Raw genomic sequence first — 12,383 nt, 5'->3', positions numbered from 1 at the left:
GTTTCTAAACACACATATTACATTTTAAAAATAATACTACCACACACACAAATCTAACAAATACATTATCTTTTTATTATACAGAACACATCGTAGGCTAAAAAAAAAGACATTATTTTTGATTCTAGGGCATCAGGTCTTAGTATTTCTGCGCTTCCTTACCTTTTTGGAAGGGTGCGAAGTCTCTCCATTGCTTAGAATAGCACCTGCAGACCTCGTTATGGATTTGGAGGCGGCAATTGTTGACGCTTAAGCAGCTAAAGGGATGACACTGGTAGATGTTTTTGCCGGTAAAGGAATGACACCAGCTGTACCTGCGAGTGTGGAAAATAAATACAATGATATTTTTTCATATAAAGCATTGAAATAATTTACAAATGTGTGAAACGTACCATATAGTGATTTTTCTGCAAATATGGGAATATCAGTGGTAGATGTTTTTGCCGGTAGAGGAACGACACCAGCTGTACCTGCGAATGTGAAAAATAAATGCAATGAGATTTTTGCATATAAAGCAATGAAATAATTTACAAATGTGTGAAACGTACCAGATAGTGATTTTTCTGCAAATATGGGAACATCAGTGGTAGATGTTTTTGCCGGTAAAGGAATGACACCAGCTGTACCTGCGAGTGTGAAAAATAAATGCAATGAGATTTTTGCATATAAAGCAAAGCAATGAAATAATTTACAAATGTGTGAAACGTACCAGATAATGATTTTGCTGCGGTGGGAGTAGCAGTAGTGAATCCACCTGCTTGGATGGGTTCCATAATCTTCTTCTCAAGCATCTCCACTATGTTTTCCATTTTCTTCTCCAACAGCTCTACTCGACTATCAATCTTCGTCTGAAGTCTCTCCTCCAAAGCTTTTAACGAGGTCTGCAAAAGTCCTTGAATAAAAGACTTAAAGTCCTCATCGATGGCTTTCGCAGCTGATCGATTGCACATCAACTTCTGCTTCCGTGTTTCTGCACCAGGTTCAGCGACCCTTTTCTTTCCTCGACTCGAACCTGCAACTGAGCTACCTACAGCAGGTGGTGTCCTAAATTGGCTTTCTTCTGCGACATTCTCATTCTCTTCATCTGTTGCTTCCTCATTCTCGTCAAGAGTTGCAGGTATTGCTTCTTCTACCGCCCAATTATGGTGACTCCAATCCATTCCATCATTGATCATCGTTTTAAGACGATCCACTCTTGTGTCAGCCATTTCATCAGGCCATACGAAGTCCAAAGAATCGACGACATCATCATTCCCAGTGGAAGAGATATAGTGATAGAGCTTCTCCTGTAAAAACAAAAATGGGACAATTAGCATGGAAATACAACAAAGCAAAAAAAAAAAAACCGCAAAAGAATCAGAAATCACCTTCGTGCAAAACGTATGTTCGATATGCTTAAGATCTGAAATTTTCACATAGCTAATGCTGTTCCACTTAGAGCATCTAGCAACACCAGCGATCACATCGTCCAATCTTGAAGACAACCTGTAGATTGCGTCAACTTCACACGAACTTTCTTGATACTCTGCACTAGAAAATCAAACGCTACACGTCCCCATGGGTACTTCCGTAGCTTCTCCAGATCCATAACAAGAATGATATATTCTTTTGGGATATTAATGGTCTTGCTCTTTGCCATTACCAGAGAAGCAATAACATACAAGTACACTAACCGCAACCTGTCTTCACGCGTCCATTTGTTGACACGCCCAAGATACTTAGTTTCTATGTTAGACAAAGTAATTCCACGTTTGCTTCTCAACAACTTACTCCAGAACCCGCCATCATCAACCTAATCACTGAAATCACAAGTCTTATCGTCTTCCGTGTTCAGTCCAGTAATCGCATGAAATTATTGCAGAGAAAATCGAAGAGGTCTCCCCGCAAACACAAACCATAGCTCGTGTTTCTTGTCGGTGATGAGCTCCTTACACAGAAAGCTATGGATTAGTCGCCCTGAATATCCCATGTCGTTCTCGATAATCGACAAAACAGGTCCAAAGACAGGGTCTAGCAGAACTCTTTTGTATTCGTCTGAAAGTGCTTTCTTAACGGGGTCCATTGTGTTAAGAATGCATCGATTGTTGATCTTGTCAATATCATTCACAAAACCAGGCTCGAAAAGCAGTTTCGGAAGTTCCTCGTCCATACCTACAAATATATGTGACAATAACTGTTAGATCATAACAGATAATGCTTCTACAGAACAGTTGGGTTGTGGTTTTCTTTTGGGATTTATCCCATTTCTATGATAATTCGAAAGTTATGGAAGCATGTGTTTTGGTTCAGTGATTCTTACCGCCCCTTCTCAGCCAACACTATCACATTTATGGTGAAAGCAATTTTAATGCAAAAGCGACCTTATTTATGGTGACAGCAACTTCTTGTTTTAGAACTGCAATAAGGTGGCAGCTTTGATGAAAATGTAATGTAAAATACAAAACAGGTTTATAACCGTTTCAACTTTTTCCTACAGATAGGTAACTATCAATTTATGGTTTAAAATTTTAAGCAATGTTTTGTTACCAAGACATCTTGTGCCATATTTTCCAACAAGGAAAAGGAATCTACAAAACTCACCTAATGCAAAATCTACAGCGTTAGTTGCTACAGCAATAGCAGCTCCACTGCAAGCGCCACCAGGAATACGAGCAGGAGCTGCAGGATTTGTGGGTGAATCGTAATGCTTGTTTTCTCCACTGATACTGAAGTAAACAAAAACCACAAAACAAAGGAATAAAAATACTTGAAACCTGATGAAATATAAATTTCAACACTGGAACTATAGGTGCTTATCTGAATCCCGACATAGGTAACAAATTTACCTATGTAATCGAAACAGAGACAAACCTAAAGGCAAGTTCATCAACTAATTTTAAATAATAACGTACACTAATTTTAAATAATACATGAGTTGAAAGTAGCCTAGTTAAGCAGTTGAAAACATCACACAACTTGTAAATCTTTGAATACAAACTCATTTAATCATGCTCAGAATCAAAATTAGCAAACCCAGAATCACGAAATTACTATAAACAATAGCCCAAAGCAATTAGGAAGGTGCAGAACTCAGAATCGAAATTAGCAAACCCAGAATCGAAATTAGCAAACCCAGGATCAAAATTATAAAACCCAGAATCAGTCATGTGGCTATGAGCGAAAACTCAAAAACAATTGAATTAGAATACATGTGGCTATGAGCGAATACTCAAAAACAATTGAATGAGAATACAATTGAATGAAAACTCAAACCCAGAAACAAAACCCCCAAATCAATTGAGAAATTGTAAACCCTAGAATCAAGGGTTTGAATGAGAATACTAAAAGAAAAAGTGAGGAATATGACCAAGACAGAGGAGGAAGAAGAAGAAATAAGTTTTACTTACAGTTTGCAGGTGACTTGGAGAAGATGGAGACACACGGTGAAGGTGAAGAAGATCGGGTTTCTTTTTTTTTTTTTAGGCTTGGTAGAATTGGTTTTCTACTTGTTTTTTCTTTTTTCTTATTAATAAAACATTTTTAAAAATAAATTAATTTATTAATGCGTAATTAAAGGGTATAATTGGATTAAATTTAAATTAAACATTAAAGGGACAAATTTTATTTAGAAAACATTAAGAAGACAAATTATAATTCAATTAGCATTATAAAACCACTTCTCCCAACAATAAAATATATCAAATTAAGATAGCACAATTGAATTCAAAGCTTATAATAACGCATACAGATCGATGGCTTTAGTATATCAATATTAAAATATTAATCGATATGCCTATATTAATACTTGCTTATATTAATAACGCATGAAGATCCATTTATCTCGATGGGGAAAGAAATCAAATTAATTAATCATCGATTTAGGGCAAATTCTAATTAATTATCTTATCTATATTATAAAACTTGGCCAATTCTCTTCAGCTGATCGCCACGTCATCACTGGAGAGAGCGCCACGTGGCAACTTAAACTTTAATAAAAAAAACGTTAATGTTTCGATTCGATTTCCCCCAATCGTCTTCTTCATCAAGCCAGAGGGAATGATTAAAAAGAAATCTCAGGAAATCTACGAACAGGCTCAAGAGCAGCAGCGGTGGCATCAATCTTCACCTTAGATCGCTTGGTGGGCCGTGGAGATGACGACGCTTCAGGAGAAGAAGAAGAACAGAAACACTTCGAAGCGGAAGAGCTACGTCTCGTCATGTCTCAGATGAATTAGTGGACGCAAAAAAAAAAAATTAATACTTACCTCGATTTCTTTGTGTGTGACGGTCATCGTTTGGCAATCAATCAGGTTATGTAAATTCCTTCGACGGATCTACTTTTCATTTCATATAGATCGATGATTAAAGTTTTTTTGGTTTTTATAATACTTTTCTCTATTAGATTTCCGGTCAAGCTTGCGATCCTTCATTTCCAATTTCACCATGTAAGTTCATTCTTCTTCAAGCACTTCTCTAGATTCTGCGTTATAAATTATAATCCTATCAAGCACGGAAATTGGTAATAAATTACTTCTTCTCTCTTCTAATTATAGTCTGTGCTTGACATATTTATATTTCTCCGTTCATTACATCACTTACAATTTACTTCTTCTCTCTTCTAATATGTTAGACTTGAGCGATCCCCTGTAATTATCTGATAAAATAATGAGCTGACGAAGAACTATCTGAATCCTTACTCATAGTAAACTGAATTATTCTCTTGACTAAGATGTACGATGACTTATTGCACACATCATTTTGTAGTTTGTTGAGTAGCTCTCTCCATTTTTGAAGGGTATATCTGTGTATGTTCGTCAGAGTTGCAGAATAAAAATGAGAATTCGAGCTTCATCCCTTTAACAGCACTACTTTGAGAACAGTGCAGTCTTTCATTGTTATGAACATTTCATTGCTACTAGGCCATTATCTTAGGGTTTTAAAAAAATTGATGTTCCACCCTAATGGTTGCTGTAATTTCGATAATTACAAGGCAGATGTGGAAGTTGTTGATCCGAAAAAGTGCCTCGATGAATCTTGCAAACCAAAATGTGTGAAGCCACTGCTTGAATATCAGGTGAATCCGTTTACATTCAACTTCAGCTGGCTTTTGGTTATAACCTTGTATTGCAAAATATGAGTATGTTGACATCAAGAGGAGCGGTTTCTTCCGGCGCTTACACCACATGGTGTGGAGTGTGGTTTCAGACGAATAACATTTTGTTGTTGTGATTCAGGTGTGCGTCAAGAGGATCCAAGATGATGAGTCTGGCCACAAACATTGCGCTGGCAGTATTTTGATTACTGGCATTGTGTTGACAAATGTTTAAGTGTTTGACTGGTTTTTTTTTTCTGTATACACCTAAAATATTGAACTCTAAGATGACAATCGTATTGTTGATCTGCAGGTCGGACCTACACTGTTTAAAAAAACTAGGCGGCGGTGGAACCGGCGGGGTCTTCGTCAGCAAGCGAGGTTCTGAACGAAAATCAAGGACCGGCTTCGGTTAAAGAAAAAGGCTCGCGCCTCAACTTAGATAACATTATATACTACCATATGTGTAGGATGTGTAGTCATTTCAAAAAGGCTCGCTTAAAGAAAAATCATCCATGAAATTCTTTTGCTTAAGATCAAAGGAAACTGCTTATAGAAAAAGACGACACTTACCTCGGTGTAGTTATCACGGGAAACAAAAGTAAGCAGTTAAATTTTTGGTGTTCTGCATTTTCAGCCAGACCTTGATTGATGTATGGATCTTTAATTGGGGGATCGATATATGTTGGAAGTACTTTAGTGGTTTAAGAATTTAGATAGTGTCCCACATTTCTAAATTATTTTTAAATAAAATGATACAAACTGTTACAGTATATGGGTACGAAGAACTCTGTTTCTTTGTGATATTGTTGGATTAATGTCTCAAGTTCATAAACTCTTGGCCAATCTCTTAAAATGGTCGTATTTGGTGTAAAAGAGGTTCACTCTTTTGATGTTGGACTCCTAAATGAATTTTACTGTCCATATTCTCGATTGGTTGGCTAGCTTTGAACGGGTAGATTAGGATGATGAACTAACAGACAGATGAAAAGATATATCTTGAGAAAGGATCTAACTAAAGACGCGTGATTTCCACTTGCGAAAAATCATTCAAAGGAGATGGAAGTAAATATTCTCTAGAGGAAATATAATATTTCTAGCAGGAGGATTACTACACTAACCTTAGAAAGTATCTATATTACTGGTTCGACGCACTTTTTATTTTTTTTACAAAACTAACCTAGCATACCCAAAACACCCTTTTCGCCTTTGTTGAAAAAAACCTTATTACGAAAATGCCATTACATTTTTAATGCCACGTAGGCAGATTTATGCGCTCAAAAATTAATAACTCTACCAAGCAATGGCGGTAGACTTATGAAAATTTGGTCAACGCAGAAATTTTGTTGGTAGAGTTATTAGGGCGATGGTAGATTTGTTCAAGAGTTGGTAGAGTTTTTAAATGTTGGTAGAGTTTTTAAATGTTGGTAGACTTTTCTTGGTAGAGTTTTGACGATGAGAGGTAGATTTATTATGTTTCGGTAGATTTGTTGTTATGAATGGCAGACTTGTCAAAAGTTTTGGTAGACTTGTTAACAAAAGCGTTGACTTTCTCGCATAGTTGACTTTTTCGGTAGATTTATAGACAATGAAGTAGATTTATTTTTTGAGTTGGTAGACTTATTTCCTTTAGCGGTAGATTTATGTGAAAAAAGTTGTCAATACGTGCGGTAGATATATCTGTTTAATGGTAAAGTTATATATAGTTGGTAGAGTTTTAGCTATTGTAGTAGATTTGTTTGACTTGTGGTAGACTTGTTTCACTTAAAATTCATTCCGGTGAGTGGTAGATTATATGTTACATGAGGTAGACTTAAAAACTGTTGGTAGATTTATTTGTTTTGTGGTAGATATGTTTGTTTTGTGGTAGACTTATATTTTAAATAAATTTCATTCTGATTTGTGGTAGATTAATAATGACATGAAGTAGACTTACAAGATGTTGGTAGATTTGTTTGTATGTTTGGTAGAGTTTATGTAATCTGGTAGACTTATCGGCCGTATGGTAGACTTTTTGAAATAACAATGTGGTAGATTAATTAAGTTTGGTATTTACAGAGTTAACCTTGATCTGGTAGACATATGACATGCTTATGGTAGACTTGTTTATATGGTAGAGTTATTTGTCATGCTTGAAGTAGACTTAGTAGTTAATGTTTGGCAGACATTTGACTTTATGGAGTAAAATTACTTTTTTGTCCAAAAGAATTGTTCTATGTACAAAAAAACCTACTGTTTGGTAGACTTATGGTTGCAGTGTTGTACGTCTTGCAATTTTCGTCCATATGGTAGACTTATGGTAACGGTAACCATAAACCGTTACCAACGAACCGTCGCATCGATTTAGAGAACTTCTCTTGATGCATTTTCCAACGAACAGTCGCATCGATTTCGAGAACTTCTATTGACTCGAGTCGCTTCAAGTTCTCTTGTGAGTTCTCTATAAATACCACAACCGAGACGATTCATTTCCCATCCCGCTAAACCCTATGGCGAATCTCGAGTCGCTTCCTTCTGATCTTTTGTACGAGATATTGTTAAAAATATCTTCAAACTCGTATGCGGATCTTTGTCTTGCAAAAGTTTCGTCCAAAACACTTAACAACATCTCTAACGAAGCAGGTTTTCTTAGGAATGTTGATTTAATCAACATTATCTTGCCGTGGAAGTGGGATGTTCATGGAAGGGTCGGTGCATTCTTCAGTCGGTGCTTGGCGGCAGGAAATCCATCCGCACAATTGCGAAGAGGTTTATCGCTGATTTTCTTCGAACACAACCTCCAAGCAGGGTGTGATTTCATTCAAATGGCATCAGACAACGGATTTCTCATGGGTAAATACTGCCACACTATGTTACATCTAACCATGGATGGCACATCAGAGGTATTTAACTCTGTTAAAGCTCTCTCCCGGGAAGATGCAAAGAAAATGAGATTGACAATGGAAAAGATCTTCATGCCTGCGTTCAATTTCCAGAAGCCCGAGGAACTGGTGGAAATGGTTTTCCAGGCTTATAAAAAGTCTTTAAGTACAAGGATTTGTGGTTGTCTCAAAGTACCAGACATGCAATGGATGGGAGATGAATACCTGCTAGAGACGTATGGGGATCAACTTTGTGAATCCTGCTTCTGGAAATTGGAGTGTGCCAATTTATGGTGGGTAGTACCGTCGTTTGCTATGGATTGGCCACGTTTTTTGCATCAGTAGTTGTACTTTCATGTTTGTTGACAGACTTCTGTTAAGTAGATTTGTTTTTATTATGAAGTAGACTTATGAAAGTTATGTTGTGTTATTTATGTTGTGTTAAGTAGATTTATGTGTTATTCATTTCGAAAGCTATTAATTATAACAAATCTACCATCAATATAATATAAGTCTACCATTCGTTCGACTGTAATTGGGAACATGACAAGTCTTTTACAACAAATCTACCAACAATTTAATATAAGTCTACCATTCGACTTAATATAAATCTACTAAACATAAGGAAACGGACTTGTACTTAACATATACGCAATGGCTGCAAACACGAACAGCAACGCCAGCATCAAGTAGTGGTCACCCCTGGCGTTTTGCTCCGTCATCCAAACAAAGTCGCCTTGAAGCCGGAGTATCTCATCTTTCATTTCCCGAATGTCTCCGACCAAGTCATTGCATTCCATAGACCTCTCCAATGACTGGAAACGATTCTCCAAACGCATGAAACGAGGATCAAAAGTTTGAGCCCTGCTAAGCTCTTGCAATTTCTCCTTATTCTGCTCAAGGCCAATCTTCAACCGTTCCAATTCCTCTGTAACAGCCTCATCCCACCATTTCCAGATATGGTCTGGATTCCCCTACATACATCAGGCCAATCTCATACATTAAGTATCACAACAGTTAACTAAAGATTAACAAATGGATATTTTTAAGAAAACTTATGACAAATACTCAAGCTACTTACCTTCTTCAACCACAATGGACAAGTGTAGTACCTACGGCCAGGTGTTGCGGGCGTATCACCAGGCATTGATTTGAGGATCATATCCCGACCACAATAACACTTCTCTTGAATCCCAAAGTCCCCAAAACCCGACCACTTTAACGTATCCATTTCCGGCTCTTCAGAAGAACTGTCGCTATAGCTCGGCATTGTCTGTGTCGATAAGAAAAGTACTAAACAACACAAATCAAAATAAACAAAAGTCTACTATAAATATTTAAAGTCTACCATCAGCATATAAATTCTACCATAAAACCAGAAAAGTCTACTATAAATGAAAATACGTAAACTCTACTACATATTTAAAAAGTCTACCACTCACACAAAAACTAGGGTTTCTGGGTTTAGGCATACAGCCGCCGATAGCCGAGAAACAACCTTTCGACGACGAAATAGATGCAATTTATCACTTTTATTAAAGCAGGACGACTTTTAGTTTGAACATTAACCCCAGCAATGATAGAAAACTCCAATAATCTATAACAAAAGTCGTTTAATGCTATGAACACTAAATGTTTACCGCGGTTATGAATGTTCATACCAAATAATGTGTGAGTACTCCTTCGCCGTCGGTGGAATCGACGAAGCCAAGACGTCGCTATTACCGTTTGAACTCGCTTATATCGCAAGACCAGCCGATTTATATCGAAACTCGCTCATAAGTTTATGTTTTCTGCTGGGTTTTCACCTCCTTAAATGTACTGTACCTTAGTTGGTAGAGCTATAAACATTACAAGTACATATGATTTATTAATGGTAGACTTAGTGACCTATATGGTAGATTTGTTTGTAAATTGTTAGATTCAATATCAATGTGGTAGACTTAGTTATCGGGCAGTGCGATTTTACTTTTTTGCCCTGTATGTATTGTCTAAAGTACGGAACAAAACCAGAGTCCATCTTCAACCTCTAGGTTTCGCCGTCGAGCTGTTAAACTTGGGATAACTCTTGATTTTTTCCTTCTACTTCGATCTTGTGCCTCTTATCCACTTTTATATTCATGGATCAAGTTATTTTGGTTTGTGGTAACTGAGTTTTAAAGAAAACGAGGTGGGTCTTCATCGTAGATCAGTCCAGGAGATGTAGTTTTATAGGGATAGACCGCAAAACGTCCTTTGCCGATTTGGTTGAAATCACATATGAAGATTTCGGGTTGGATCAACATTTTTATGAGCTTCAGTTCAGCTATATGTTGTCGTCTGAAGTCCGGCGGAAATTACCTCTGGATACACCTCCTGTGTTTGTTGGTAATTCAAGACAGCTGCAGAGTTTTTTGCATCAATTCCAGAACGAAAACGAAACGGTTCGTTTATGTGTTGAGATCAAAGAAAAAGTTCAAAAGGGAGTTGTTGATGAAGACGAAGATCGAGATGCATGTCCTAGTCTAGTCCCTGAAGAACAAGTGCGCCAAGATCGTCCGCAACAAGGTGTTGAAGTTGGACAAGACGAAGAAATGCATGATGAAGAAGAGGATTTGTCAACCAGATTTGATGGATGCGAAGATCCTGATGGTGCAAGTTCCGATGACGAAGAGTACGGTAGACGTGAGAAACGTCCAGATGGTGAAAGTTCAGATGAGGAGGAGTCGCTAAATCTACCACCGAAGAAAAGGGGAACGACTACAATTCCCGACTTTCAAAGTCTAGAGCTTTCATCTTTAGACTTAGCCGTTGGCCAGCGTTATGAAACAAAAGAGGACTTCGAGATGCGACTCAAAATTCTTTCCATTGCTCACAAATTCGACTACAATGTCGATCATTCGAGTAAGAAATTGCTAACTGTTAAGTGTTGGGTAGATGGTTGCAAATGGAGGGTTCGCGCTTCAACTGTTGGGAGCAGCAAATGTTTTTGGGTTAAAACTTATACTCGAGAACACACGTGTTCTGTGACTGTGCGATCACAACGCACCCGCCATGCAACCCATGAGGTTCTAGGCCGTCTATATAAGGACTTCGTCGGCGGTGTTGGCCCAAAAGTCTTACCAAATCACGTCGCCGAAGCTCTGACCAAACGATATAGTATAAAGGTATGTGGTAGAGTTATATTATTTCTTTGGTAGAGTTATTATCTCTTTTAGTAGACTTTTATTATTTTGGTAGAGTTATTAGCTCAATTGGTAGACTTTTTTATTTTTTGGTAGAGTTATTAGCTCAATTGGTAGACTTATTTTATTTTTTGGTAGAGTTATTAGCTCATTTGGTAGACTTATATAATTTATTTGGTAGACTTATATAATTTATTTGGTAGAGTTATTATCTAGCATGGTAGAGTTATTATCTTTATGGTAGAGTTATTATCTTATTCGTAGACTTCACTATATTATTTCTCATTATCAGGTTGACTATTGGAAAGCACATCGGGCCCTAAAGTATGCTCGAGAACTAGTATCAGGGACGTTTGAAAGTGGTTATGAAGATCTGTCTTCATACTTATATATGATTCGGCGAGCAAATACGGGTACACTAATCAAGCTAGAAGTTGATGAGGAAGATAGATTCAAATTTATGTTCCTCTCATTTGGCGCAAGCATACAGGGGTTTCCCTTCATGAGGAAAGTGGTAGTGGTCGACGGTACGTTTTTACATGGAAAATACAAAGGTACACTACTACTCGCCACCACGCAAGATGGAAACTTCAACATTTTTCCCATAGCCTTTGCTGTTGTTGATACTGAGAACGATGAGTCTTGGGAATGGTTTTTTACACAACTACACCGTGTTATTCCTGATGATGAAGGACTTGCCATTATTTCTGATAGGCATAAATCCATAGGAAATGCTATAGGGAAGGTTTATCCTCTTGCTAGTCGGGGTATTTGTACATATCATCTCCATAAGAACATTATGGTGAAATTCAGAGGCGCTGAAACATTCAAGCTTGTTAAGAAGGCTGCCACTGCTTATAGACTTCTCGAGTTCAATGCCCTTTTTGCTCAGATTCAAGAGGCAAATCCTGCACTGCATGCATACTTGGTGAAGGCAGATATTTGTTTGTGGAGTCGTGTACACTTCCAAGGTGATAGGTACAATTTCACCACTAGCAACATAGCGGAGTCATTAAACAAGGTGCTATCTGCTGCAAGAGGTAAGCCTATCGTACGACTAGTGGATGATATAAGGAGTCTCCTGACCAGGTGGTTTGCTAAAAGACGTGTGAATGCCAATAACATGGCTACCACTCTAACAACGGGCGTTGAAAAGTTGCTGGAAGTAGACACTACTTTACCTTGTAGACTTTTTATTATTTGGTAGACTTGTATCTGCTATTAGGTAGACTTTCTATTATTTGGTAGACTAGTATCTGCTATTAGGTGCTATTTAGTAGACTTTCA

General features: G+C 37.5%; 3 protein-coding genes and 1 pseudogene across 3 annotated transcripts; 3 read left to right on the top strand and 1 right to left on the bottom strand.

Annotated features, from left to right (window-relative positions):
* Nucleotides 1-1,906, bottom strand: LOC112082896. The gene is made up of 5 exons (XM_024150573.1): nt 1,368-1,906; nt 710-1,286; nt 549-626; nt 393-470; nt 1-314 (listed from the first exon to the last, which is right to left on the bottom strand). The coding sequence occupies exons 2-5, from the start codon at nt 1,206-1,208 to the stop codon at nt 250-252; spliced, it is 720 nt and encodes a 239-aa protein (XP_024006341.1). The 5' UTR covers nt 1,209-1,286; nt 1,368-1,906; the 3' UTR covers nt 1-249.
* A 3,021-nt stretch (nt 1,907-4,927) lies between these two features.
* LOC112083129 lies at nt 4,928-5,314 on the top strand (annotated as a pseudogene).
* Nucleotides 5,315-7,560: 2,246 nt separating this feature from the next.
* LOC112083128 lies at nt 7,561-8,277 on the top strand. Its single transcript, XM_024150862.1, has one exon. The coding sequence runs from the start codon at nt 7,561-7,563 to the stop codon at nt 8,275-8,277; it is 717 nt and encodes a 238-aa protein (XP_024006630.1).
* A 1,964-nt stretch (nt 8,278-10,241) lies between these two features.
* Nucleotides 10,242-12,303, top strand: LOC112083127. Its single transcript, XM_024150861.1, has 2 exons — nt 10,242-11,078; nt 11,389-12,303. The coding sequence occupies exons 1-2, from the start codon at nt 10,242-10,244 to the stop codon at nt 12,301-12,303; spliced, it is 1,752 nt and encodes a 583-aa protein (XP_024006629.1).
* Nucleotides 12,304-12,383: the final 80 nt, after the last annotated feature.

This window comes from Eutrema salsugineum, unplaced genomic scaffold (assembly GCF_000478725.1).
Source record: "Eutrema salsugineum unplaced genomic scaffold, Eutsalg1_0 scaffold_7, whole genome shotgun sequence".
NCBI lineage: Eukaryota > Viridiplantae > Streptophyta > Magnoliopsida > Brassicales > Brassicaceae > Eutrema > Eutrema salsugineum.
Note: the sequence above shows the minus strand (reverse complement) of the source record. Positions and strands in the feature narration are given on the sequence as shown.

Excerpts from the sequence above, each read along its gene's own strand:
- LOC112082896 (XM_024150573.1), bottom strand. The coding sequence starts at position 1,208 with ATGGCTGACACAAGAGTGGATCGTCTTAAAACGATGATCAATGATGGA. Across the intron at positions 627-709 it reads CGCAGCAAAATCATTATCTG|GTACAGCTGGTGTCATTCCT; the intron begins GTACGTTTCACA and ends TCACACTCGCAG. Across the intron at positions 471-548 it reads TGCAGAAAAATCACTATCTG|GTACAGCTGGTGTCGTTCCT; the intron begins GTACGTTTCACA and ends TCACATTCGCAG.
- LOC112083128 (XM_024150862.1), top strand. The coding sequence starts at position 7,561 with ATGGCGAATCTCGAGTCGCTTCCTTCTGATCTTTTGTACGAGATATTG.
- LOC112083127 (XM_024150861.1), top strand. The coding sequence starts at position 10,242 with ATGTTGTCGTCTGAAGTCCGGCGGAAATTACCTCTGGATACACCTCCT. Across the intron at positions 11,079-11,388 it reads CCAAACGATATAGTATAAAG|GTTGACTATTGGAAAGCACA; the intron begins GTATGTGGTAGA and ends TCTCATTATCAG.